The sequence below is a fragment of the Danio aesculapii genome, chromosome 23, assembly GCF_903798145.1.
Source record: "Danio aesculapii chromosome 23, fDanAes4.1, whole genome shotgun sequence".
NCBI classification, from domain to species: Eukaryota; Metazoa; Chordata; class Actinopteri; order Cypriniformes; family Danionidae; genus Danio; species Danio aesculapii.
In genome coordinates, this window is record NC_079457.1 from 19,213,470 (window position 1) to 19,240,129 (window position 26,660).

Here is a 26,660-nt window from a genome sequence, read left to right on the forward strand (position 1 = left end):
ATAAATTATTATAATTATAATAATAATTATTATATTATTATAATAAACAATAACAATAATAATAATTATTATTATTATTATCATCATCATTATTATCATCATGATTATTGTCAAATTATTTATAAAAATATATAATTTTTGCAAGTTTGTTTATTTATTTATTTTTCATTAGCTTCCCAATCAAATTGTTTCAGTTTTGTCTAACTTCACTGACATCATATAGAGCATATAAAAGCACGTTCCCCTCACACAGCCCATCATCCTGTTGAAATGAATCAATGTGCAGTTTGCACTCATCGGGCACAGCATGAATGAGGCCGAGAGAAACAAGCACATAGCTGAAAGCTCTCGCAGCTTTAACAGGGAGCCTGTCTTTCATTCTGACCCACACACTCTGACACTCTTACAAACGCAGCGCTGGTGGCTACTTCCACTTACCGCTCTGAAAAAAAAAAGGCTCGCCACGTCCCATTTCCACTGAAATCTGCATTAAACCTGTCTCATGAGGGCCACTGGCTTAGTATGGGAAATGAAAAGATATGTCGTCTCAGGTGGGATGAGAGAAAGGAAGATGTTAGTTCTGAAATTTAGGGTTTCAGTTCGCTGTGCAATCTGACCCCACTTGAAAACAGAACGAAATGTCCTTCATACTAAATAGGCACTTGAACCAATAGGGCTGAAATGAGTGTATAGTAATAGACTTTATGATATTTGAAAGCGGTGTTTTGCAGAAGTAAAAGAAATCTCCCCTCCCCAGGGTGAAAGCTGAGCCCTCGCAGGAAAGTGAGCCTCTATTTTAACGTGTTTCTCTGTGACAGATGACATTTAGCCCATCTATTGGATCGCATGTCTCACATTATCTCTTATTTCACTAAACCCAGGCTTAATTAATAATTGATGCAAATGATATAATACCACTGATAGAGAAGAAGAGAATAATCTTCCGAATTATGTTTATTTCATGATTTTGGCTTAGAAAAAAAGTATTTTTATTTAATTATTCAGGTGCATAATAAACTAGCACAGAAAAAAAGCATTCTTACACAGAATATTATACTTTTTTTTTTTTTACGTTTTGACGGTGTATGTGTTTAGTGGAAACTTGATTCACTTCTGGTAAGCAGCCGCTGTATATTCTCAGCCTGAAATGTATACTGTATGTGGTGTGCATGTTGAGGCAGTAAAGGTTTTATTTGGTTCCTGTGCACCTAGAATGTTCTGCGCTTTCTCAGCGGCTCACAAAGAGCAGCAATGTGCTGTAATTAACATTTCGGCGGAGTTATATCACTTTGCCTCTATTTTGTAATCAGCAAAGGTTTTCTGAGGTGAAAATACTGACATATCCCAATAATTAGAGACTGAAGTACACTTTTTATGATGTGCATATTTCCCAACCAGGAACTGGGCGAGAGAGGGCTGAAGCAAGAGAAAAGATAGAAGAAGAGAAAACAACATGTTTTGGCAAGTTGTTTTACATATCAACATTTTTTTTGTGTGTGTGTGTGTGCGCTTTGAAATTCGTTCTCTGTCAGTGGTGAGCTGCCATATAGAAGATGCATTAAAAGTGCCATAACTCGCATAACCCAGCCGGGCTAAAATCAATTGGAATGGATAGTTAAGCTGGCGCTAAAAATCAATGAGCAATTCATGTCCTTGATCATACTGTGTCATTTCTCTCAATGTTAGAGCTCAAAGCTTAGCAGAGCATGACCAGCCCTCCCTTTGCACATTACAATACATATAATATCCATATTTCTTTGTTTGTGTTGCAAATGCGTGCATATTTCTACCTGCTTTCTTTGCAAGCCAAGTGCACAGTTGTGCTGGCCTCTGCCACGCGTGCTGTAGGAAGAATATCCCGAGTAAGAGAAATCTTATCTGGCCAATCTTGGTTGAACTGGATGAGTTGCTATCTCAATCAAACACTTAAAAATAGCTGAGGGTCAAATTTCAATGATCATAGTCTTCTTGGCCTCTCAAAATGTTGCAATCAATTTGCATGGCATACCGAGCAATGGGAAGGCTACCCGTCCGCAGGTCCTGCAACGGAGGGGCTGGGGGCAGGGACATGGCCAGACAGATTAGGAAGATGAAAAGTCAGTGTTTCAAAATAGTAATTTTGTCCTTATTAATGCCATTAGTGTAACAGTCAGCATGCATCAAATCAAAGGAGAAGAGGAGTAGCTCAGTCCCTTGTCTCGGCACTGTGACGGGACTGTGTCGAGAGCGATTTGAGCATTTTGTGTTGACGGATGAGGGTCTAATCTCTAGTCTTTGCTAAACAATGCATTATGTCTTTCTGATGCCTTTGTTTTGAAACAATTTCTAGAAAAGGCAAAATGTCAATTAAATCAAATGAGAAAGGAATAATGTATTCGGTCACTATGTCACAATTATTCGCAAAGAAAAGTCACATTTTTAAGACGTAAATCTTGTAAAACATACTCCATTAGCCTTTGTTTTTACTAAAACTCTAAAATATAACAATACAGGCCTTGTTGCTCTTTGTTTTAGATTTTGGGTTGACTGAACGTGAAATAATCTGAGATTACGGCACAAAATGATATCACTCACATCATCAGTTGTGTAATTATCATGCAAGAACGAGTGCAAAATGAAGGGACGCGAATGGACACAGTCATCCACGACGGGTATGTGCCGCTGTTAATAACGCAGGCCTGTTATTGAACACAGTTGTGATAAAAGATGACTACAAATGACATTTCTGAGTCCAAGACCCAATGCAATCGATGTCCGTTAACAGGCTCGTGTCCACATGAGAGAAACCTTAAAGCAACCTCCTCCCGTACGGCATTTGACATTGCAACCCCCCCCCCCCCTTTTTTTTTTTCAGTTGGTATAATTTGTTACGTGTTTGTGTAGCCTTTCAGAGAGCAGTTATTTGGCACAACAGGTGTGGCTCTTGTGCCTTTTTTTCTGACTAATGTTGCAAAGGGCACTCAGTCATAGGGTGAATGCTTCGGATTTAAAGCATGGGCCTTCAAACCAGTTGTCTTCTGGGATAGAAAAAGCTGGTGATCTGAGTGCATATGGGCAGTTGGCTCCCAGAGGTGAGATGTACTGGAGCAGCTGGGCCCCTTTTTTTAAGGGGAGGATATTTTTTCCCCTTGTTTCCAATAAAGCATAAATGAATGTTTGTGACAACTGAGTAGGCATGTGATGATAACTGTTTTCAAGGTATACCGCGGTTTGGAAAAGTCAGGGTTTAAAAACTGCAAACATTTTCTGTTGTACCACTCCTACGGTATATATAAGATTTTTTTAAAAGTTTTTTTTAGGCAGAAAATATATCCAAAGATGCTGTTTTATATTGTAAAGAAATCTGTTTTTTTAAACTACTGAAGACAGAGGATGAAGAATGAAGAATTGATTTGAATTATTTAGCCTGACATGTTTACTGTTTTAATTAAAATATATTGTGTTCAAAGGGGAAAATGCTTTTGTTTTTTACCCAGAAATATCATATAGGGCAGTAATCACATTACCGTAAAACTGTGATATATTTATCCAAGGTTATCATACCATCAGAATTATGTACCGGCCCATGCTTACAACTGAGGCAGCGTGACTGGTAGTTTTGTGTCTTCTAAAATCTTACTAGACTTTCAGAAAAGAAATTGCATTGATATTTGCTAGTTTTTATTGATATTGCATTGATTTTATATCAATATTTCTGAAAGTCAATGGGATCCAAAACAACACACAAAAAAATTAATAAATATAATAAAAATAATAATTCACTTAAAAATCACTTACTGAAGGCAAAAAGTAAGTGTTTGCAGAGAATAATGGACATAATGCAGATTTAGAGGGGAGTATACAACAATATGTTATGTTTCCATACAAAGATGCGAATTAAATTTATGTGCAAAACAGGAATATCGCAAATAAGACGTACGAATAAAGCAGCGTTTCCATCCAAGTAGTCAAAGAGAACAAAATCGTCACTTGTTGATTAACTGGCGGCAAATATCAAAGGTAAAAACGGAATTTACTGCGGTAGGAGAAGCTGCATGAATCTTTTCTTTATTTAATAAATGACTTGCGCCTCGGAAGACAGTATGCCGACTTGTAATCAAAGCGTGGTGGCATTCGCGGAGCACAGATGCTCTTGACAAGCTGGAGGTCATTAATAATTTAATAACACTAATACTAAAACAGGGCATTTTAGAATGACCAAAGCAACATTTCAGAGGTTTTGCAGTGTGCTCAGCCACTTGGTTTGTCTATTCGCACGCATTTTTATCATCACACGATCTCTTACAACAAAATCACGTGACTTTTTTTAATGCACATACTGTAATTGTTTCGGTAGGTATTTCCACTGTAGTTTATGCGCATCTTTTCTTATTGAATAAAAAGTTTATCCTACTCATTAATGCCAGCCTGATCTTACGAGAAAACGTAAGTATTTTACGTTTCGTCAGTTTAGTGGCTAATTCGTACGAAGCCAGTTAAAAAGGAGGCGTGGCACCTAACCACCCCTCCCTAAACCCAACCGTCATTGAGGGATGAGGAAATCGTTCTAAATTGTGTGAATTAGATCGTACGAATTCATACAAATTAGCCACTAAATCAAAAAGGTACGAATTGCCGTGAGATTGTGTTGGTTATGCGCATACATTTTCAAAATGTATGCGCATCTTGCCATTTCCATCAACCAATTTTTTTATGCGCATATCCAAAATGCACATAAAAATAAGTAGATGGAAACGTAGCTAATGATGCCATTTTGGGGGATTTATGTAAAAAAAAAAAACTAGTGACTTTAGTGATGTCATCAAACAAGGAAGTGGTTTGGAATTGACATTTTCAATCATTTACATTACAATAATTTACAGTCTAGAACAAAGTACATTTTTATGTCCATTGCGAAGTTCTTATTTCCACTTTTGACTGTAATTCCAGTAAGTTATTTACAAATTCCAGTATTTGTTTACATTTCATTTAGTAGCTTCATATTTACACTGCTGTCCTTTTTTCACTTTCTCTTTGACTCACTCACTCACTCACTCACTCACTCGCTCGCTCACTCACTCACTCACTCACTCACTCACTCACTCACTTACACACTCACTCACATATCTCTCTCTCTCTCTCTCTCTCTCTCTCTCTCTCTCTCTCTCTCTCTCTCTCTCAATCCATCTGCATCATGTCGATCTGTCAGGCTGCCAGTGTCTGTTCCAATTAGATTCCACTTAATACACGTAACCTCGATTAACACGCAATCAAGCTCAGATAAATCACATCCTTTAAGTCTCCCCCTCCGCCTCAGTACCGTTGCTGTGCATCAACCCTATTTTCTCAGCAAGCCCATACACTCTCTCACGTTCTAAAACTGCCAATTTGATACTTGCATCACACAAACCTTTTTTTTTTATCCTTCAGCCTTTGCTTTATAAGGATATACACTACCGGCCAAAAGTTTGGGGTCAGTAGGATTTTTAAATGTTTTCAAACAAGCTTATCCTGCTCACCAAGGCTGCATTTATTTAATCCAAAATACAGTATAAATTGTGAAATGTTATTGCACCATAAAATAACTGTTCAAAAGTAGTTTATCATTTTATTTAGACATTTATTCCAGTGATTTTAATGATGAATTTTCATCATTTTATCATTTTGCAGTCACATGATCTTCCAGAAATCACTCTAAAATTAATAATAATAATAATTATTATTATTATTATTATTAGTTAGTTAGTTAGTTAGTTAGTTAGTTAGTTAGTTAGTTAGTTAGTTAGTTAGTTAGTTAGTTAGTTAGTTAGTTAGTTAGTTAGTTAGTTAGTTTATGTAGCACATTTTTTACAACTCAACGTTGCCCAAAGTGCTGAACACAATCAATACTATTTAAAATAATTCCTACATCACATACATAACAACTAAAACATAAGACAAACCCCTCAACATTAGGCTCAAATGCTAAAGAACAAAGATGGCGTTTCAAAAGCTTTTTAAAAACAGATAGAGTTGGAGCATGACTAATGTGGGGTGGAAGCCTGTTACAGAGTTTTGGGGTGATAACAGTAAAAGCCCGATCCCCACTTCTCTTACACCAGGACCTTGGTACCGAAAGAATAAACTGATCAGAAGACCTTAGTGACCTACCAGGATTATATACATGTAGGAGGTCTAATAAGTAAGGTGGTACTAGATCATTTAAGGATTTAAAAACAAAAATTAATAACAGGCAGCCTAACAGGCAGCCAGCCCAGGAAAGAACTGGGGATATGTGCTCATACAATTGCCTGTCAGAAGTCTCGCAGCCAGCATTTTGGACTAATTGCAATCTATTCAGGGCATTTTGACTAATTTGAAACTACAGACAATAAGAAAGCAGTTATTTAAAATTTTAATAAACATTTAACAATTTCTTTACATTTAATAAATGCCGCCTTGATGAACAGAATAATTTTCTTTAAAAAGAAACATGAAAAAAAAACTGACCCCAAACTTTTGACCTGTAGTGTACAGAAAACATTTGTCTTCCATGATAATAAATTTAAGGTGAATGGCATGAGGTGCACTCCAAAAGAATGCCTGCAGAATTAGACATGATTCAAACCGTTTATGAGCCAAACAGAAAAACAAAACAAACAACCCAAGGCAACAGAAAGGCCTGCGCAGCACTCTGGAGTCTCGCTTTATGTCTCGCTTTATTAATCACGCTAAAAGTGCTAACATTGACATGTTTAACAGATTAGAGTTTTAATAACAGGCCTAGGTTAAAGTGCTGGCGCATCGGAGAAGATCTCCTGTCTTACAGTACTTCCCCCTCCCTCAATAGCGGATGATAAACAGGGGCCGGGTGGAGGCCGGAGGATTAGGACCTCACCTCCACATCACGCTCTCATTATTAACTTACACTACAGGGAGACCCAACAGACTCACAACTCAGGCCGGAGCACCTCAGATTATCGACATATACATATAAATACCTGACTAGTTTCATAGAGGAGCCACACTTCCAAGTGCTGATTGGTTTCTCTAGGTTTAGGTGGACAATGACTGCTGGCCTGCTCTGAGTAAATAGAGCCGGGATTTAAAATAAATTAAGCTATGAGAAAGGCTCAGGTTGATCCTTTTCTTATCTCCAGTGCTGAGTTGTCAGCTCCAAGCCTTTTATGGGACTTTGGGTAAAGCCTGTGTGCATAAAATAGAGGGACAAGATTCAACATTCCCAAAAAACAAGATGTTTATAAAAGGCATCAAAGCTGTGTGAATTGTAAACTGGAAAAAGAGTCCTGTCGCTTTAAACAACAACAAAAAAAAAGTTTCCCTCAAAGTTTGGATCATCTTTTTCTCTCTCTCGCCCCCCTTCTCGTTCCCAGAGAGAAATAGGGAATAACGCTGATGAGTTTTAGCAGCTTCAGCCAGGCGATGGGCGAATATAATAAGTGTTTTCGCAGACGTCACCCGTGATTATCTCATCGAGGCATTTTGGGTGAATGTGGCGGATTTAGAGGCTCCTCTATTGTGCTGACATCATCACTCTTTAACAAGCTACATTAAATCACGGCTAAAATCATCCGAAAAACTCTTCCGAACAATAAGCGTCTGGGAGATTTAAAGGGAAAGCCTGGGATGTTTTTTAACTTGTGTGTTTGTTTTGTGTAGTATAGCATGTCAGACATTGTAGAATGAGGGAATTGGGGCAAATTCTCTTTCTCATTAAATAATTGGATAAAGGGAAAACACTGTTTTTCTATGTATGTGCAGTCAGATGAACAATGAGGGGACAGTTCTCCAGCTCACTGTTTACATTTCTGTCTTTATGCTGTTTTGTGCGCGTAATGAATGTGCCTTTGTGCTGTTATTTTGCAGCGTGCGGTGTCACTGCATGATTTGAATGTAATCATATTTTATAATCTTTCTTTGGAATAGCAATTATTTCTCAACACGCCATGTTCTGCAATCTCACAATAATATAATATAAATTTACTCAGCTGTGGTCTGTTTCGCTTTTTAGCACACAATTTTTTTAGGAGCATGATGGTTTGAATAAAAATAACAAAAAGCATATATATAAAAATTATTTCCTGTTGCTCACAGGATGATTTGGTTTTATTTTGTATTATATTTATTTATTTATATTTTCAATTTATTATATCACATTTTTGTTATATCAAATTATATATTTTTACTCTTATTTATTAGACTTTTTTAGTGAATATTATTGTTTATTATTATTAATTTAATAATTTCTCTATTTATTGGTTTATTCTTATTTATACATTAAAAAAAACTGATGTTAAATTTAACATCTAAATAGTGCTGGTATATAAATAATTTTATTTTATATATATTTTAATTTATTTCATTTTTCTTTATATCTTTTTTTAATTTCTTATTATTTTTTAATTAATTAATACATTTTTTATTTTATTTTACTAAAATCTCCCCTGCAATGAAGGCATATAATAGGGAAGTCAGAGACAGACGGGCATGTTATTTAACTCCACTAAAATGAACTGGAAGTTCATGATGGAGCACTGCTCTGTCTTGCTGCTCTGCCGGTAGGAGCGAGACCCTCCTTACAGGAGAGGTGCTGCGCAGTGTTTGAGGAGGCTCAGCGTGGGCAGCGTGGAGCGATGTGACAGAATTAGCTTAAGCCCAAGTGAGCAGGGCTGGTAGAGAAACACTGCTGGTGCTCAGAAGGAGGCAGAACTGATGCTCAACACCAGCCAGAGACCCAATGCCCCCCTCCTTCAGGGTCTTTCTCCATCTCTGCCTCCTGATGCTGTGAAAAGTTCAGATGTTGTATCCATTATCTGGTAGATTTACAAGTGAAATAGGAGATTTAATGCTTATTGTAGGCCTTGATAAATAGTGCAAACTATTTTTTTTTTGTTATTTAAAATTTTTTTTTTTTGGTAATATATCAGATATATAACAACAAAAAAGCTAAAGCAACTGATATTAATGTAAAATAATGTTAAAGTATAATAAAAATGAATTAAAACTGCATATACATAAAACACACAAAAAACAATTATATTATATTATATTATATTATATTATATTATATTATATTATATTATATTATATTATATTATATTATATTATATTATATTATTGTAGATTATATCCAAACTCCTGCATGTATATTTAAAAAATAAAATAAAATAATAATAATTATATATATATATATATATATATATATATATATATATATATATATATATATATATATATATATATATATATATATATATATATATATTTATTTATTTATTTATTTATTTATTTATTATTATGATTTTTTAAGCAAATGCCTCTAAATAAGTTTTAAAAGCAAATGTTTAAATAAAAAATGAATACACAATAAGAAAAAACAAACAAAAAACTTAATCACAAATATTTTTTACTCAAAAATACCAAATGAAACTTGCTTGAGTTTGAAAAAAAGATTCTAAAGTTTTGTTAATGAAATAAAAACAGTTTTGATTTCAGAGAATATAAAATTTGAAGTCAGTCCATAACAACATATATATTTTTAAAAATGTAAAAAAGAAAATGCATATCCATTTTTTTGTAAATAATAAGCTTCATTGGCACAAAAGAAATAAAACAAGTTTCAGGTTGTTCTCCGTCAGGACGTCCAAACAGCAGACACTCAGCCTGACTAGAAAGTGTCACGAAGCTTCTGAAATGAAACCCTGCAAACAAGTCTTTTCCAAAGTCACTTTCTCTCTGCATCATCAGCAGCGAGAGGCAAGCAGCTGAAAGATAATATGTTTAGTGCACAGACAACAGATCAAAGCTCATCCCAGTTAGTGAGTGTTTGCGGCTTTGTATGCGTGTGGTCAAGGAAAGTGAGGGCAAACAAAACAACGTGGCGCGTGAGAGTCAGCATTTTGTGTGTGTGTGTGTGAGTGAATATCAGGGTTGATGCTCGGGGACGTCCAGAGCACCAGCGAGGGCCTGCTTTGATTTTGTCATTATTACAGGGCCCTAGTTTATTTGAGCAGGGCTGGGGGTGGATTCTATGGCCAGCCTACTAACTGTGTGTCTGCATGTCCTTAATTCCTGTTGATGTGCAAGCCTTGGGCTCTGAGTGTGATGGAGAGGGCGCGTCACCACTGGAAAAATTATTGTGTGGCCTCTGAATATTACGTCCAGAGCTGGGCATGCATAGATGATGGTTGCCTATGTGGCTCCATCTTATAAGGCAGGTGTTTGAGTCTTAATTGGGTGTACTATAATCTGTCTATTCAAACAATTAAGACCGCTTAAATTTTCCTGCTTCATTTTATGATTTGTCAACAAGAAAACTTTCAAATGTACAGGTAGTTAGCCTGATTTTTCATACTTTTCATACATTTTCCAAATGATTTTTAACAGAGCAAGGAATTTTTCACAGTATTTCCTGTAATATTTTTTCTTCTGGAAAAAAGTCTTATTTCTTTTATTTTGGCTAGAGTAAATGCAGTTTTTAATAAAAAAAACATTTAAGGTCAACATCATTAGCCTCTAAGCTTTTTTTTTTCAATTGTCGACAGAACAAGCTATTGTTATACAATGACTTGCCTGATTACCCTAACTTGCCTAGTTAACCTAATTAAGTTAACCTAATTAACCTAGTTAAGTCTTTAAATGTCACTTTAATCTAAATACTAGTATCTTTAAAAATATCTAGTAAAATATTAAGTTCTGTCATCATGGCAAAGATTAAAGAAATCAGTTATTAGAAATTGAATGTGTTCTTCTCTCCGTTAAACAGAAATTGGGGAAAATATATACAGGAGGGCTAAACTCTGACTTGTATTGAACTGTATTTGTCTAGAAAGGGGGTAGAAAAACAGTGTTTATGTAGGATATTGATTTTTTTCTAAAGGGTGGAGGAAAAAAAAGTGCAACTGCAGGTTGTTTTATGAATTTTAAGACAGATTAAAAGCTTTGTAAAAAACTTATTATACTGGCATGTTTGTTGCTGTACTTCAAGCAGTAATTGCCTGATTCAAGAATTCCTTGTTTCGATATGAGGCAAATTTTTTGTTCCTGTTAAAAGATTATATTTAGGTAAAATATTTTTGTACATATTCTGTGTTTTTAGATGAGAAACAAGAAGTGAAAAGTTGCAATCTTACAAATTTACTTAACTTTTACTTTTTGTCACCCATTGTCATGACATTCTCTTCAAAAGTATGGTGTTACATTGAAAACAAGTTGTATGATATTAAGCATGTGTTTATTTGGTAAAAAAAATTAAAACAAATAAATAATAATAATTAATAATAATATTGTTGTTGTTGTTTTTATATAATTTATTTATTAATTATTACATTTAAAAGCTGATATAATAATAATAACAACAATAATAATAGTTATTATTATTATTGTTAATAATAAATACAATGAATTAATAATTTATAAATAAACATTTGTTTATTTATTTGTTTATTTATTTAAATGGCAGTTTTTGTGTATTTTCAAATGGTATTTTATGCTTATCTTTAATTTTATGTTTAATTTGTTTTATGACTCCTCCATTCTCCCTTATTAGTTTGCACTTGGTTGCGTCTTGTTCAAATGCCCCCTCTAAAGGGTCAGGTGAACCTGAATCAATCTAATTATACAGGACTTCCGATTAGTCGACTAGCCATTCAGTCAACTCTGAAAGTTAGTTTTGAACATCCCCACCACTTTCCTCCTCTAACACCGAACATGTTTATGATTAGAGAGAGACTTGTGATAGAGACTGGAGGAGAGAGAGAGAGAGGGCAGAGAGAGAGAGAGAGAGAGTGAAGGGAAAGAGAAAAAAAAAACAATCTCATCAGGCGAGAGGCCGTTTGCTTAGCAAGAGCTGACAGTCTTTGTGTATGTAAATGAAGAATTTAGACTAATGGAGTTGAACCATTTCTAATTTTGTGATGGCAAGAGGATTTTGATTGAAAGTAATTAAGCAAGCTAGCTGTAAAATTAATTAAAGCAAAAGGAGGGGGGATTTTTATTGGATTGGATAGCGATATAGCTGCTGTCAGGCAGGGGGACAAATGGGGGTGACCTGGATTCTCTGCCCTCCCTCCTCCCACTTGAGACTTTTATGTCACTTTAATCTCCTTAGAGCGGCTGGTGTGCATTTGTTCGAAATAATCAAGGAAATATGGTCAGAAATTGTCAGCTTTCAGATCTAATTTACCTGACAGCCTGGCGAGCGTGTACATGCGAGTGTGTCTGTGTTGGTGCGTATGTCTGTGCGTAAGGTTTTTTTTAACATCTCCCCCTTGTCCCTCTCTTCAGCTTTGTGGAAAATGCTTTTGACAGTTTTGAGACATCCTGACTCTTGGTCGGAAAAAAAATGACAGGGAACTTGGTCAGGTTGAGATGAACCCTTCACAGAGCCAACTCGTCAGGGTTGGGACTAACTTAGTGTGTATTAGTAGATGAAGTGTGGACTTTTGTGATATTGACAGTGCTTCAGTTCATCCACCTTCTGCCAATGTGAAGATTGACTGATGGAACCAGTTTTTTTTCTTAACTAAAGGTGAACCCAAATATTAAACATTTGAAAGGTGATACTTGAGACCCTGATGATTGAAAAACTTGATGATAACTTAAATGATAATATAATCTGAATTTTAAGACAAATGGTTATGGAAAAAATTATTTATAGCCATATTTTTAGTTTTGAGTTTGTGCAAAAATATTCATACCCACTGTCATTGTATATGTATTTAATGGCCACCAGTATCACTTAGATTTCAGAATTCTCTATACTCGTTTTTTAAATGATATTTTTAGGACGGATGTCCCGATCAGGTTGTTTTGCCCTCGAGTCTGAGTCATCTTATTTTTGATTATCTACCGATACCGAAACCTCATCCGATACTTACAGAAAAAAATAAAGAGGGAGGAAACAGATCCAGAATGTTCCTTATTTTTTGAGTTTAATTTACCTTATTTAAACATTCAACAACTCTGTTAAAAACAGAGCACTTCAGTGAGGTAGCTTGAACAATCAAGTAATAAACAACATAAATTCTTCACTTTTGGACTTTAGTACAACAGTAAATATAAAAGACATCGAATATAAAAACAAATAGCACCTTAACTTAAAATACCCAGCAGACAATCCCAAGTTTAGATATATCACAGTTTGCTATTGCAATGTTGTCATCATCAACTTTATAATAACTCCAGACTGCAGGCATACTTGTGCTTTCCGCTTCAAGCTGCCTCCATGTTCTACATTGCCAGCCTTTAACCAATAGCATCTCTGCAATAGAGTCATGTCATGCCGCACGCGTTGCTGTTTCTGTGTGAAGTTCAGAAAGAGGTCTAACTCTATGTGACCGCATAACTAAAGAGGTGTTAAAAATAATCAGTCCTGATATAAGTCCTGATCGGGAGGTAACATCCGATCGAGTCTGAAACCCATTGATCGGGCTGATTTCCGAATATGTGATTGGATCAGGACATCCCTAATGTTTAGGGTTTTTTAACCTTTATTAGAGACCTTGGAGAGGGAGACAGGAATTTTTGGAAAGGAGAAAGAGAGGAGAAGGATTAGCAAAGGAACTCCGGTTACCAACACCACAGTGTTTTACTGTATATCGACACACTTAACCACTAGGATATCACCACCAACCCCATACCCCTTTTAATTTTACATAAAATTACATAGCCTTGACTTATCGGTGGTCTAATTATTTTACCGTGTAAAGATGCTGTATATGTTTTGCTTGAGGTACAAGGTATGATCATGTCTTCACGGGATGGCATCTGCAGGCCTCATCTGGTCTGAACCCATGAAAGACCTTTTTATTATAGACCGTCATGTGGAGTAACAGCCCTGCAGAGGTTCGAGGAAGCGGGGGGTGGAGGTGAAAAGCTGGTGTAGGGTCCCAGTGAGGCTGAGGTACGGACGGGTGCCTCTAAAGGGATTAAACCCCTCTGAAAACACTCCCTCATCCTTGTCCCCCTTCCGGCCCCCTTTATCAATTAATAAAATAAAAGGTGGAACAAAGAGCTTCCCTCCTCTCCGTAATTAAACTTGTTCATCTCTGGAGGACCGTCACTGCAAGGACCCTCCGTAAAAAAAAAACTGGCCAGGATCATCAAATCCCAAAGTGAGTTGCAGAGACGGGAGCGAGCGTTTGGCCTACACTTGTAATGGATCGAGCGCTGCCTATGTGTGCCATTACCATTGAGTGGAGGTTGATATTAACCCCAGCGGTTACCCACCCAACTCCCTCCATTATGACATCATGTTTTTACTGGTACCTTCTGTCTCGAGCTCTCAGCTCCTTATCTCTCCTGTCACCATATGTGTGAGGCTGTTAACAAACCTGTACTCAGGATGGAGAATATCAGGCACTTTGGAGGAGAGAGCGAGAGAGCGAGCTCGGCTAGAGGCACGCTTTTACAGCCAGCAGAGCTTTTGATAGAAATTAGTTTCACACAATATGCAAATTCCTGCAATTGAAAAAGGGGCTCTTTAAGTGACAGGTTGATATGTGATTAAACGACAATTAGAGCGCTGGAAATAAGCGACGACGGCGGGTCAAGTGCTGAGCTGCTGAGCTGAAAGGTAGCAGACTATTGAGGTAACAGTCATGGGGGGAGGCCAGGAACGAGACCCAAAACAAATTAGCTGCTGAAAGAGAAATGTTGGCACAGCTTGTCAATAAGTGTGCGAGAGAGGGAAAATTAGATTCAGAACACAGAAAGGCGAGGAAGCATGTTAGACTTAAGATATTAGGGAGGTTTTAGCTAAAGATTTGTATATGTAGATGCCACAAACGACCACTCCTGACATAATGACTTCTCCGCCATTTTGGAAAGGTCAACATGTCATGACTCATGGTTAAAATAAATGAGTGTTTCAAGATGTCACAAAATTGTAAAGCCTCTAGTTGCAATAAACAAATAGCAAGATCTACATTTCCTAAGAAATGGGATTAACTTTCCCACGTGGCAAACTGTGGTAACTTTTTAATGTCATACTAGCTTATGCCTTTGCATTACTGTATCGGATTAGTTTAGCAAATCATCTGCTGTTGCAGATATATAAATACATGCATACACTACAGTTGCAGACTTACAGTGAACTTGCTCTTGAGTGTTCAAGGACTGGCTTTGGCCATTCCAATATCCACTCTTGAGGCGTCTGCATGGTTATGCCTCATGGCTAAATGTTGCTAGGTGGTTCCTAGCAGTGACTAGATGCTTCTGATTGGTTGGAAAGTCAATGTCAAGGCTGTGTGGGTGATTGCTAGAGAACTCGGGGTGTTTCATGTGTGTTGTTGAGACCTTGCCACGGCTTCCTGATTGGTTGTTAGGTAATTGGTGACATAAAAGTAGACATAAGGTCATTGCGATGTCCTAAATTATGTGTGATTTTGCTCATATGTGCATATTTGTTTGTCAATTTGAGATTGTCCCATAAAGCAGATGTCAACACAATCCCTGTGCTATTATTAGCCTGCGTTTTGTCTTACTGATTTGGCTCTAATTGCCAATGTCCCTCTATGCTAGACCCTTTCTGCCCTACGGTGGGACTTAAAACTGTGCGACGGAAGGATTGCCTTTCTCTCCAAGAAGGACATGAAAGGCCCATGGCCTGTCCTGGCAGCAGATGGCCACGGCCTCTAATCCCCTTTGATGCTGCGGTGGGCAGTTGCTCCTGAACATCTCCTGCAAAGCCATGAAAACTTGAGCTACTTTTCCTCTAACTGACCCCAATTGTCAAGGAGCCGGCAGCTGTCAGACTTGGTTAGCTGTGCCTTAACTGAGACTGAAGGGCACAGGTTGCTCTCTCTCTCTCCCTCTTTCTCTCTCTCTCTCTCTCTCTCTCTCTCTCTCTCTCTCTCTCTCCTCGTTTTCTGCTGTCATTTTCTGTTCATTCCAAGGGTACAGTATGGCTGTGGATGCACATAGACCTTAAATTCACAGCTTCTTTGCAGGTAGCAATATCACAGATGGTTCGTATTACACTAAGAGGCTTAAATTTCTTCACAGCTCAACTAAATTACCAGCATTACAAGCGGTGCAGATTGTATGTTTCCCCTCTAATTTTCCTATACATATTTAACTTAATTTAATGTCATTTATTTATTTATTAAAATGTATTTTATTAATTTTCTTAAAAGAGACATGGTTTGAGTTTGCTTAGAAGCTTAGAGTTTGAATGCCAGTATTTAGGTTGATGGTTGTGCGTTTGAAAGAGATATGTAAGAAATATCTCTTGGTCTTGTGAAGAAAGTGCCTCTGTCAGAGACAGTCCCGTGATGGCAGTGAGTTCACTAATAGAATTTTTGAAGTATTAAGAGTCTTGTCTCTCAACCATTTCCTCATTCATATATAGGGAACAGTCATAAATTAGCACATACACTTCACAGACTTGACCATCAACACCGCATCAGTTTATATAGGGGTGTATGAAGAAATCATCAGCTTCCATCCACTCTAATAACTGAAAGTGAGAGAAAAGGATTGTTTTTCCGCCCTGCACTACAGTTGTAGCACAAAATAATAGACTTGTACTAAATGGCTTTGATTAAATTAAAATCACTCACCCAAATGTTTGAATGTGTCGGCACTATTATCACCTCCGGTTCTTATTAATTCGGCACTGTAAATAGATTCAGGACTGAACTTTAGCGTAACCCTTGTCTTTCGTCTCCCTTCCAGCCAGCTCTCTGATATTAATTAGAAGAGGAGAAAAAAAATAGCACACTAAAATGCTCAATTGTTACATTCGCTCAAATTCTGAGCATACCATTGGGAAAATGTCAGTCTGAGGGAGCTCACCATTGGGGTGCATTTACAGTTAAGTTTCTTCCCACCATAGCATTGTTTGCCATAATCATTGCTCGCATTAGCTTTCCGCTGATGTTTACAGCAGATCTTGCGCATGGTGCGAATTCGCTCGCACCTGATCTTGAACAGATAGGCTTGATGCTGAGTCGTGTGCAGGACTATTTCAAGACTGAAATGCGATTGTTTTAATACCTTAATCCACCTGCCCTTGGCATTCAGGATTTTGAAGAACTCTCCTGGTAATTTCAGTGGCCTCCATTTGAACTGGGCCATTTCATTCTGACCTCTTCGGCTGATCCCTCTTTCTCCTCCAGCCTCTTGACGTCACAGTTTTAATGTGTCAAAATGACAATTTATCACCCGACTGACCTATTTAAACAGTGTCGCTGCAAGTGGACCAATCGGAATCAGCCGGATTCATAACCCCAAAACAAATATTTCCTCTTAATTAAGAGTGTCCCTCTTGTGTCTTCCCACACACAAAATCATTATACAGCAGTGATTTGACTACTTGGCAGGAAATATATCACTCTTGACTGCATGTTAATCTGTTAGGGCCTGGTTGTCAGACGAGAATGGGGTGGTGGAGGGGGGCACCAGCAGTGATGGTTTCTCCATGCATTGATAGCCCCCTAAGGGACAGTTAACCCTCAAATTTCCCCTGTCTGGCCTGGCTCTCCGGGTGGGCATTGGCACTGAAAGCGGTTGGGTGAGGGGTGGGTGATTGTAATGCTTGTTGATGGTCTCTGAAATGTTTTATTTATTTATTTATTTTTTATTATTTGTGACGGACCCTCATTAAGTGGAAATCTCAATAGCGGACTGGCACTTTAGGTTGTAAAAGGAAGTTCAAGCAGGAAAGAGTGCATTAAAGACACGTCCCTTCCGTCCTCTCCGTTTTCCTGATCTAATGTACTTTGCGAGGAACTGAAAACAGGGGTCAATAATTATGCATTTTAATTATTAACCTGGGTCCTTCTTAATTGTGCTTTTTAAAGCCTCTGTGCATGGACATGATGCTTTATTGCTCTGTTAGTCTGGGCAAGCTTTGACCAGACCTCTATCCTTACGTTGACTCGTCTCTATTTCGCTGGGCTGTAATTTTCTTTTTCTTAATCTGCGCATTTGTGAAGCTTTAATTGTACAGCACTCCATATTTGGAAATGTCAGGGAAAACTGTGAGTTCTATGCCTGAAGCTTCTTCATGGAAATAAATATATAGTTTAATTTAAACGTATAATAATAATAATAATAATAATAATAATAATAATAATAATAATAATAATGATAATATTAATAATAATAATAATCAGTAGACTAAAGTTTTCAGTTAAACAAATTAGAAAACTATTTATTTGTTCATTTGATTTTTTTTAATTTTTATTAAATATAATTATTTCAAGAAAAAAGTTCCAGCCATAAAAATCACAATATTCACTGACAAAACAACAACAACAATAATAATAATAATATTAATAATAATGCAATTACACATACTTTTTGAATTAAACAAATGAGATATTATTGTTATTATTATTATTATTGTTGTTGTTATTGTTATTATCATTTTTATTGTTATTCTTCTTCTTCTTCTTATTATTATTATTATTATTATTATTATTATTATTATTATTATCATCATCATCATTATTATTATTATTATTATCATTATTATTATTATTATCATTATTATTATTATTATTATTATTATTATTGTTGTTATTGTTATTATCATTTTATTGTTCTTCTTCTTCTTCTTATTATTATTATTATTATTATCATTAATATTATTATTATTATTATTATTATTATTATTATTATTATTATTATTATTATTATTATTATTATTATTATTATTATTATTATTGTATTTAAATTAAACTGTTTTTTCCCATGAAAAAGCTCCAGGCATGGAAATCACAGTATTCACATTTCCAACTATCCAGTGCTGCACATTTAAATATTCACAAATTATTATAATATATGTATTGTTATATACTAATTTTCAATTAAAAATAGTTTTTTGCATTAAATATAAAATGTATTTTAGACAATACAAAATCAATTATTATTACTTTGATTGTATTTCTTGTTGTTGTTTTATTATTATTATTATCATTAGTTTTATATTTTTATGAATTAATTTCAGTATTTTAATATTGAATCAATAATTCAAAACAAAACAGAAATTCAAGTAAAATCCATTGCTTAGAAGGTGTGGAAAACATGTACATTACTGTGACCCTGGATTGTGTGCTTATTTGTGTAAGTGCGTCACATTTAGGCAACAGATCATTTTAATTAGAAGATGCATTGATTGACATGATGGCTGTGGGCACAGAGGCAGGGATATCCAGCAAATGCTGTGGTCACGGTGACCTCGATAAAGACAAACACAAAACCTTATTTGAAAAGAAAAATGAGAGCAGTCACATCGCTAAACAATCATTATCGTTGCCCTAAATTTGACTAAACTCATTTGCCAATAAGGTTGTATTGCTTAATGTTGGTTAACATTATTATTATTCAAAAACATAAATATAACTAACATGTTAGATTCAGTATATTTACTAACATGGACAATGTACAATACGTTCATTACCATCTTTATTCATCTTTGTTATCATAAGTTAATGAAAATACAGTTATCCATTCTTAGTTTGTTCTCGCACAGTGCATTAACTTATGTCTAATTAATAATGAATTAGTAAATGTTGAACAATGATTAATAAATTCTATATAAGTACTGTTCATTATTAGTTCATGTTAGTAAATACAAACATTAATAACTAATGAAACCTTATTGTAAAGTGTGACCCCTTATTTTAGCTCCTAAATAAGTGTTATCATGTTCATTATATTATGTGAATATATATTCAATTTAAAATATGAATCAAAATAAATCTACAAATACCTATTTTAATATAACAGTGATTGTTCATTTTTAGTTTATGTAAGTAAAGATTAAGTAATGACACCTTATTGTAAAATGTGACCAATTTTAAATCTAAATATGCATTTAATATATATTTATTGGCTTTGAAATACTGTATGAATCAAATTAAATCCACAGATATTTTAATATAATATTGATTGTTTGTATTAGTAAAGGTTAACTATAATGAAACCTTATTGTAAAATGTGACTACTTTTAACTCTAAATATGCATTTGATATATATTAATTTACTTTATGCATCAAAATAAATCCACAGATAAATATTTTAATATAATAGTGATTGTTCATTATTAGTTCATGCTAGTAAAGATTAAATAATGTAACCTTATTGTAAAATGTGACTACTTTCAAATCTAAATGAGCATTCATTCACTTTGAAACATGAATCAGAATAAATCTGTAGATAAATATTTAAACATACTAGCGGTTTACTATTGTTAACAACCGTCTAAAAAGGAAGGACTGAGTGTGAAATGTGTGGCCTGATATCTCTCCGTATTGATATATGCTGTTGTGAGCATCAAGTCAAGCAGAAATGGCTTTTCAGTAGGAAGTTGTAGTTTATGATCAGGCCAGTGTAAACAAATTGCTGCTGGTGGCTGGACTCAGACATGGCCTATTATTCAGTGTGGGAATGTTTGGTTTGAAACACAAGCGTGTTATTGTTGCCACATTGATAAGAGAGAAGAGGCGATCCGCTGGGGTGGCAAATAGTGAAATCGCTTTCAAAACGGCAGCGCTTGCCTCTAACCCACAGCCGACAGGGAAGAGCAATCCTATCAGTACCTGTCATTTCCTTAACATCGAGTGGTTTTAACACAGTGTTTACAGCTTATTAATGTAACATTTAAAAAGTGGATCAATGAAGCCTCTGCGCCGCGGTGTTCATTTGTCAAGAACCAGAGCTGTCAAGTGACTCATACACCTACGGTTGTACAGTAAGCTGAACGGCGCTTTTGTGCCATCGCAGCTCAGATACAGCGCTGTTGTGTGGGAGCTAAAGAGAACGCTGTAATTACTGTCTCTGAATTCATATAGCCATACATAAAATAGTATTTATCCAGTCTCTCAGGCTAGAGAAATGTGTTTGCCCAATAGACAGTGGAAGTCGTGACTTCAGCACCTTCTTTATCTGCCGCTACGCTAATTCCAACATAATATGACACTTTTTTCTTGTTTGTACATTTACTATGACATGCCAACAGGTTATTTCTTTTTTTTTTTTTCTTTACTTTTCACTCTTTGTTTCAATTTCAAAGTAATTTATCCAGTAAGTGGTGCTTAAAGGAACACTCCACATTATTTACCAGTACCCTAAAGTTAAACAGTTTTATTTGTATCCATTCAGCCGATCTCTGGGTCTTAAGGGAACACTTTTAACTTAGCTTAGCTTAGCTTAGCTTAGCATAGGTCATTGAATCAGGTTAGACCATTTGCATCTCACGTAAAAATCAAGTTTTTATTAAAGAGTTTTGATAATTTTCCTATTTAAAGCTACAAAGGAGTAAAACTTTAAATAGGAAAAAATAATAAAAGACTTTAGTGATTTTTGAGCGAGATGCTAACGGTCTAATCCAATTCAATGAGCTATGCTAAGCTAAGCTAAAATTGCTTCTGCCAGTCCTGGAGATTTGTTTAAAAATTATTAATCTCAACTGTTTAAATCTAGGGGTGTTGTAAAATGAGCTTACTTCTCCCTCAAAAATTGGAGTATTTCATTAAAAAGTGTGCTCAGTTTTCTCAGACATAGAGTAATGTGACTCTGGCAATGTTTTATTATGTAGGTTCATGCAAGTATTGTGGCAGTTTGGAAATCGAATGCTTTCCCTTTTGAAAAAGTACTCTGCGTTTAAACTGTGCCAAAACAGCATCTATTTGCAGAAACAAACATATTATTATTATTTTTTTTAACTTGCCCTTTTGTCAAAATGTCTGTCTGTCTGTCTGTCTGTCTGTCTGTCTGTCTGTCTGTCTGTCTGTCTGTCTGTCTGTCTGTCTGTCTGTCTGTCTGTCTGTCTGGATTTGCCATTAAAATTTGTGTGTTTTGTAAAATGTTAGTTTGATGACATGATCCGGGGCTAACTTAGTGATTTGGGGGTTCTAAGCATTCCCAGGTATGGGGCCCAAGCATTGAAACTCAAAAGACTCTCTTTCTCTATAGTTATTTTCTCTCTCTAGATTCAGTTTTTTTGGTAAATATACTGCATGTTAAATTATATATTTTAAGTAGAGCGTTTATCTTCCTAATGTAAAATTCAATACAATAAATTCACAAATAAAAAGTTCATGCACAGTTGATTAGCCATATTTGTGATTAGATTTTAATATCTGCATGTGCAGTACGGAAGGAACATTCCACTATTCATGGGGGCCCCTGGTTTTGAAAATAAGTAATAATGTTAAAATATTGATGGTTATAGACAGATTTTACAATATATGATAGAAAATTTATAACAGAGCTATATGATTATTATAGGCTTTTTGGCATTGGTCGGTGCCCCCTAATTCCCCCTGGGCCCTAAGCGGCTGCTTACCTCGCTTATTAATTATATCTGCCCCTGGACATGATTTCCAGTATTTAAGATTTAAATGTATATAATTTCCACATTATATAAATTCCAGTATAAAAACATTGATTTTATTATTGCCTTTTGTGATTTTTTTTTTTTGCAAATAAATGACCCAAAAGACAAAAATGCTTTCAGTAGTTCAGAACGAAAAATACAAATGAACATTTTACTTAAAATGCAGATCTATTAAGTGCAAATCGAGAGGACCAACAACAACTTTGTCTCTCTTCTTTTCCAACTGTTTATACAGTTTTTGAGTTTAGCAAAAAGTTTTTTCGAGGCTCACTTTTTTTTTAAAGTGAGCCTTGATCATGAAATTACTGATTTTTTGTGTATATGTGTGTGTTCAGTACTTAATGCCACATTACCATAATCAGTACTGTGATAATACATCAAATAACAATGGAATTCCCTTCTCTTCATCATGGTACTACCACATCGATACTTAGTGTAAGAGTACTCAACAGATTTGGTGAGAAAGTGTTCAGCATAACAGAAACGTTAACTTAAATGTCCTTTGCTTTCCCCTCCCCTCCTCCTCACAGCCTCCCCCTCCACCCATCCTCTCCTCAAACACACCCACGCACAAATAAACATAAAAAGCTAATTTGTTAGCTACCTCATTTCAGAGGCCCGGGCGCGGGATATTGTGTACGAAAAGTAATGCTTTGTCAAATGTTGACACGTGTCGCAAACATGGAGCCCTTAGCAGAGCATTTATAAAGAGTGCAGGCGGCCAGGACTGTCAGCACATGAGGAAAAGAAGAGAAGCTTTGAAATGAGATTAGCCTGCTGTTCAGCTCCTCAACCTAATGGTAGATGTGTGTCTACAACATACACATGTACAGAGACACTAAACCCCCTGAAGTACAGACAGATCATACTACTGCAAACTGTGCTTTCTGACCCTGCTTTAATGTTTTGAGGTATTTTTTAACAATACATTTGGATCGGATATATTCAAGGTTTTGATTAATTTTTATTTATTTATGTATATTTTTAGTACTTCTAGTATGCTGTCAAAAGCATGAGTAATTAGGGGGCGGGGCATTCTCATTATACAGAGGATTTATTGGGCAGAAATGTGTAGTGCAAGATGAGTCATCATCAGTGTAAGAAAGAAAGTTTGCTTAAGAAAGAAAATATATTGTTTTAATTGTATACACAACTATTTAATGTTTGGGATAAACAAGTAATAAGATCCTATTTTTGAATTTAAAAATCTTAATTTTTAAAATCTAATTTTTACAGGATGCTTTAATTGTCCATAAATGTTTTTAAATAAATATTTAGAACTTTGTATGTCCTTAAAAAGTACACTTTTAACACAAATCTTAACCCGTACTATCAGATATAGTAATAATAAGAAATATTTATGAGCAAATCAGCATATTAGAATCATTTTTTGAACATAAAATAAATATTACCTACCCCAAACTTTTAAATGGTAATGCCTATATAGATACATTTTAAATATAAATCATTGTATATGTTTCAAAACTACAAAGTGATTCTACAAAGCTGTTCAAAGTACACTAGCTGTGTGGGGAAAAAGTAGCTAATCACTATCATGATTTTTGTCAGAAATTAACACCATACTGGAAAGAGATTAAAATACATTTAGACACCATTTTTGAAGTAGAGATTGTTTTTACTTTCACCAATATTTCACCAATGTGCCTGGGTTTTTATTGAATTGTAACTTTTAAGCTTAATATTATTTCTAATATTATGTCCAAAGAAAGATCTTTTCATCTTTAAGGATATATAGCTCCCCATGTTTGTAGTAGTTGTTGTTGTTAAAGAAAAGAAAATACAAACCATATGCAAGATCTGTAAATCTCTTTCTGTATGAGAGAATATGTGTTATACAGTTAAACAGAAACTCTGTTAAACAGAAATTGGGGGAAAAACTATACAGGGGGCTAATAATTCAAGTGGGCTAATAATTCTGACATCAACTGTATATGTATTTTCTTTTGGAAACTCAAAATAAAAAAATTAAAGAGAAGTACACTAGCATATAGATGTTTGCCCAGAACCTCTTTAAAAACATGAACTAAAAGCCACAAAAGTCCAATTTGATTTTCACGATGTCTTTAAAAGTGGCCTGAAATGTTTGAACAGCATCGGCGGAAATGAAACAAAGGAAATTAAGTCGCCCCAAAACTCTTGTTAAAAATAATAGCACACCTGTTACGCATCCAGTACACGATGCACGTAATATAACCGCATTTGTGACAAAACCTGCGTTAAGAAACGGATTAGAATGTCAATGTTAGACCCGGGCCTGTTTGTAGAGTGGCTGATGGATAGTGTTGGTCCAGTGCCACACACCTGCCTGTGCCTCCTCACACATACACACACATGCAAACACACTGGCGCTTGCCTCCCCGGTGACACCCGTCTGCCACGTGTATGTGTGTACCGCTGAGGTGTGGACTCCTGTCAGGACCTCTTATTATTTCCCAACAATCTCTCTCACCTTGGACATGCCCCCATCTATCCATCCATCCATCCATCCCATTCCTGGCTTCTTCCCTCGAGGGTGGGGTGTCAATGGCAGACCGTCCTGGGGAAAAATAAATAATGAACATAAAATTGGGAAACAAAGTGCTGGCGCCCCTTAATACGCAAACACCTCCAATATGCTGATGTTTTTCTTTTGCACATTGTGTTTTCTAAATTGCCTTTGACTGCGTGCATCGGTAATGAAACTTTATGTCCTTGCAGAAAGGACAGCTAGTCCGATTCGGTTAGGCCTGGGACCATCTTCTCATGCTACGTTTTTTTTTTTTAATACCTCGGCTTATGAATAAATGAAGCCTGGGTGCAGTTTTTTTTTCTTCCATATTTGTGTAAATTGCTTTAAAAGCATTTTATCATGTCATAAAAAAGTGCAATTGATCTGGAGTGCTCGGCCCACTGGACAGCTGTGTATTTTGTTAATGGCCACTTTGCTCCAAGCGGCTTATTAAAAAATTTATATATAAATGCTAAAATTGCATAAATTATTTAAACACAAAGTAAGCATTTTTTGTTTTGGTCTGGGGGGTATTGAAGAGTAGATTGAGTTTACTATATAGGATGGCTCTGATATTGAGTCATATTCCTGCACGGATGCATATACATCACACACAAACGCGCACGCACATGCAGAAGCAGAGGCGCAAAAACAAAGTATATATTTTTTGATGACTTAGTTTCAGCAACCATGGAATGTCACCCATATCCTGGTTGATTGTACTTTCGAATTTTATGATGTTTTTCATTGATTTGTTTCCCCGGCGCAGCTGCCGACCTCTATTGAGGGACGAACGTAATCAGCACTGACGCAAATTAGATGGTTATTCGTTTCGAAAATTGACAGAAAAACAATAAAAAAGATGAAATGCTCCCAAATCAATAGATATAATGAAATTCAAATAATCCGAGAGATGAGGTCTCCATGGCAACTGATAATGTGGAAAAGAAAACAATTTAATAAAGGACAGGCACGCTTTGAAAACAGATTGGGGGGGCAGCTATATAGCAGCGAGAGGGGAGCAGATGAGAGGAGGGCAGGAGGAGGGGGGGCAGAGAGAGAGACAGAGAGAGAGAGAGAGAGAAAGACAGAGAGCGGATGTTTGTGGCGGCTGAACAGGCAGGTCCGTCGCTTGTTTCCCCCCGTGTGAAGGATCTGTGTCTATCCCAAGGACGGCAGAATAATTAGAAAAGCTTTCATGCCAGAAAGTGCAGATTCAGGTTTTAATACACAAAATTATTTCAGGGGCAGTGAATCGGAAAGCCATTTGTTGGTGACCTTCCTGAGAGGCCCCCTGGTACAGGGCAAGATGGAGGCAGTGTGGCAGGGCAAGCTGAGTTATGGCATATTTGTGTTTTTATAGTGGCTGAGGGAATGGAGATGGGGAGGAGGGCAGGGGGCTGTCGGAGAGAAGGGGGGGACATGCCGTGGGGCTGCGATGGGGGCAGAGAGAGAGAGACTGTGTGTGTGTGTGTTGCTGTAGGGTCGGGGTTGCTGATGCTAGAAAGAGAGAGAAGGAGAGACTTGCAGATCTGGCTGTATTTACAGATCAGTTGTCAGAAAAGCCATTTAGAGGGAACACGTACGTCCCAGCGCAATGACAGCAGAAGTGCCTGTTAAAAAGAAAAAGACAAGAAAAACAGACAGTGTCGGAAAGCGCGAGTGTCAGGAGCTGAGCTCCTTGACTAAGTAACTTCTTTTGTAGAAAATACTGTTGGAACCTTTACTTTTGGAAACAATAAAGCAGTGAGATTTTCTGTCTTTTGCTGTAGTTTCCACACAGAAGTGACTAAATATTTTTTTTCACACATGCTAAAATCATTA

General features: G+C 36.1%; 1 protein-coding gene across 6 annotated transcripts in view; it reads left to right on the forward strand.

Moving 5' to 3' along the window:
- The window catches only part of casz1 (castor zinc finger 1), a 328,648-nt gene that overhangs the window by 224,828 nt on the left and 77,160 nt on the right, over window positions 1–26,660 (forward strand). For 3 of the 6 annotated variants that reach the window (XM_056448842.1, XM_056448847.1, XM_056448844.1), the window contains exon 2: window positions 1,399–1,461. The exons of the other annotated variants lie outside the window; for them this stretch is intronic. In XM_056448842.1, the coding sequence (XP_056304817.1) occupies window positions 1,399–1,461 (63 nt within the window). The remainder of the gene's footprint in view (window positions 1–1,398; window positions 1,462–26,660) is intronic. 6 annotated transcript variants of the gene reach the window in all.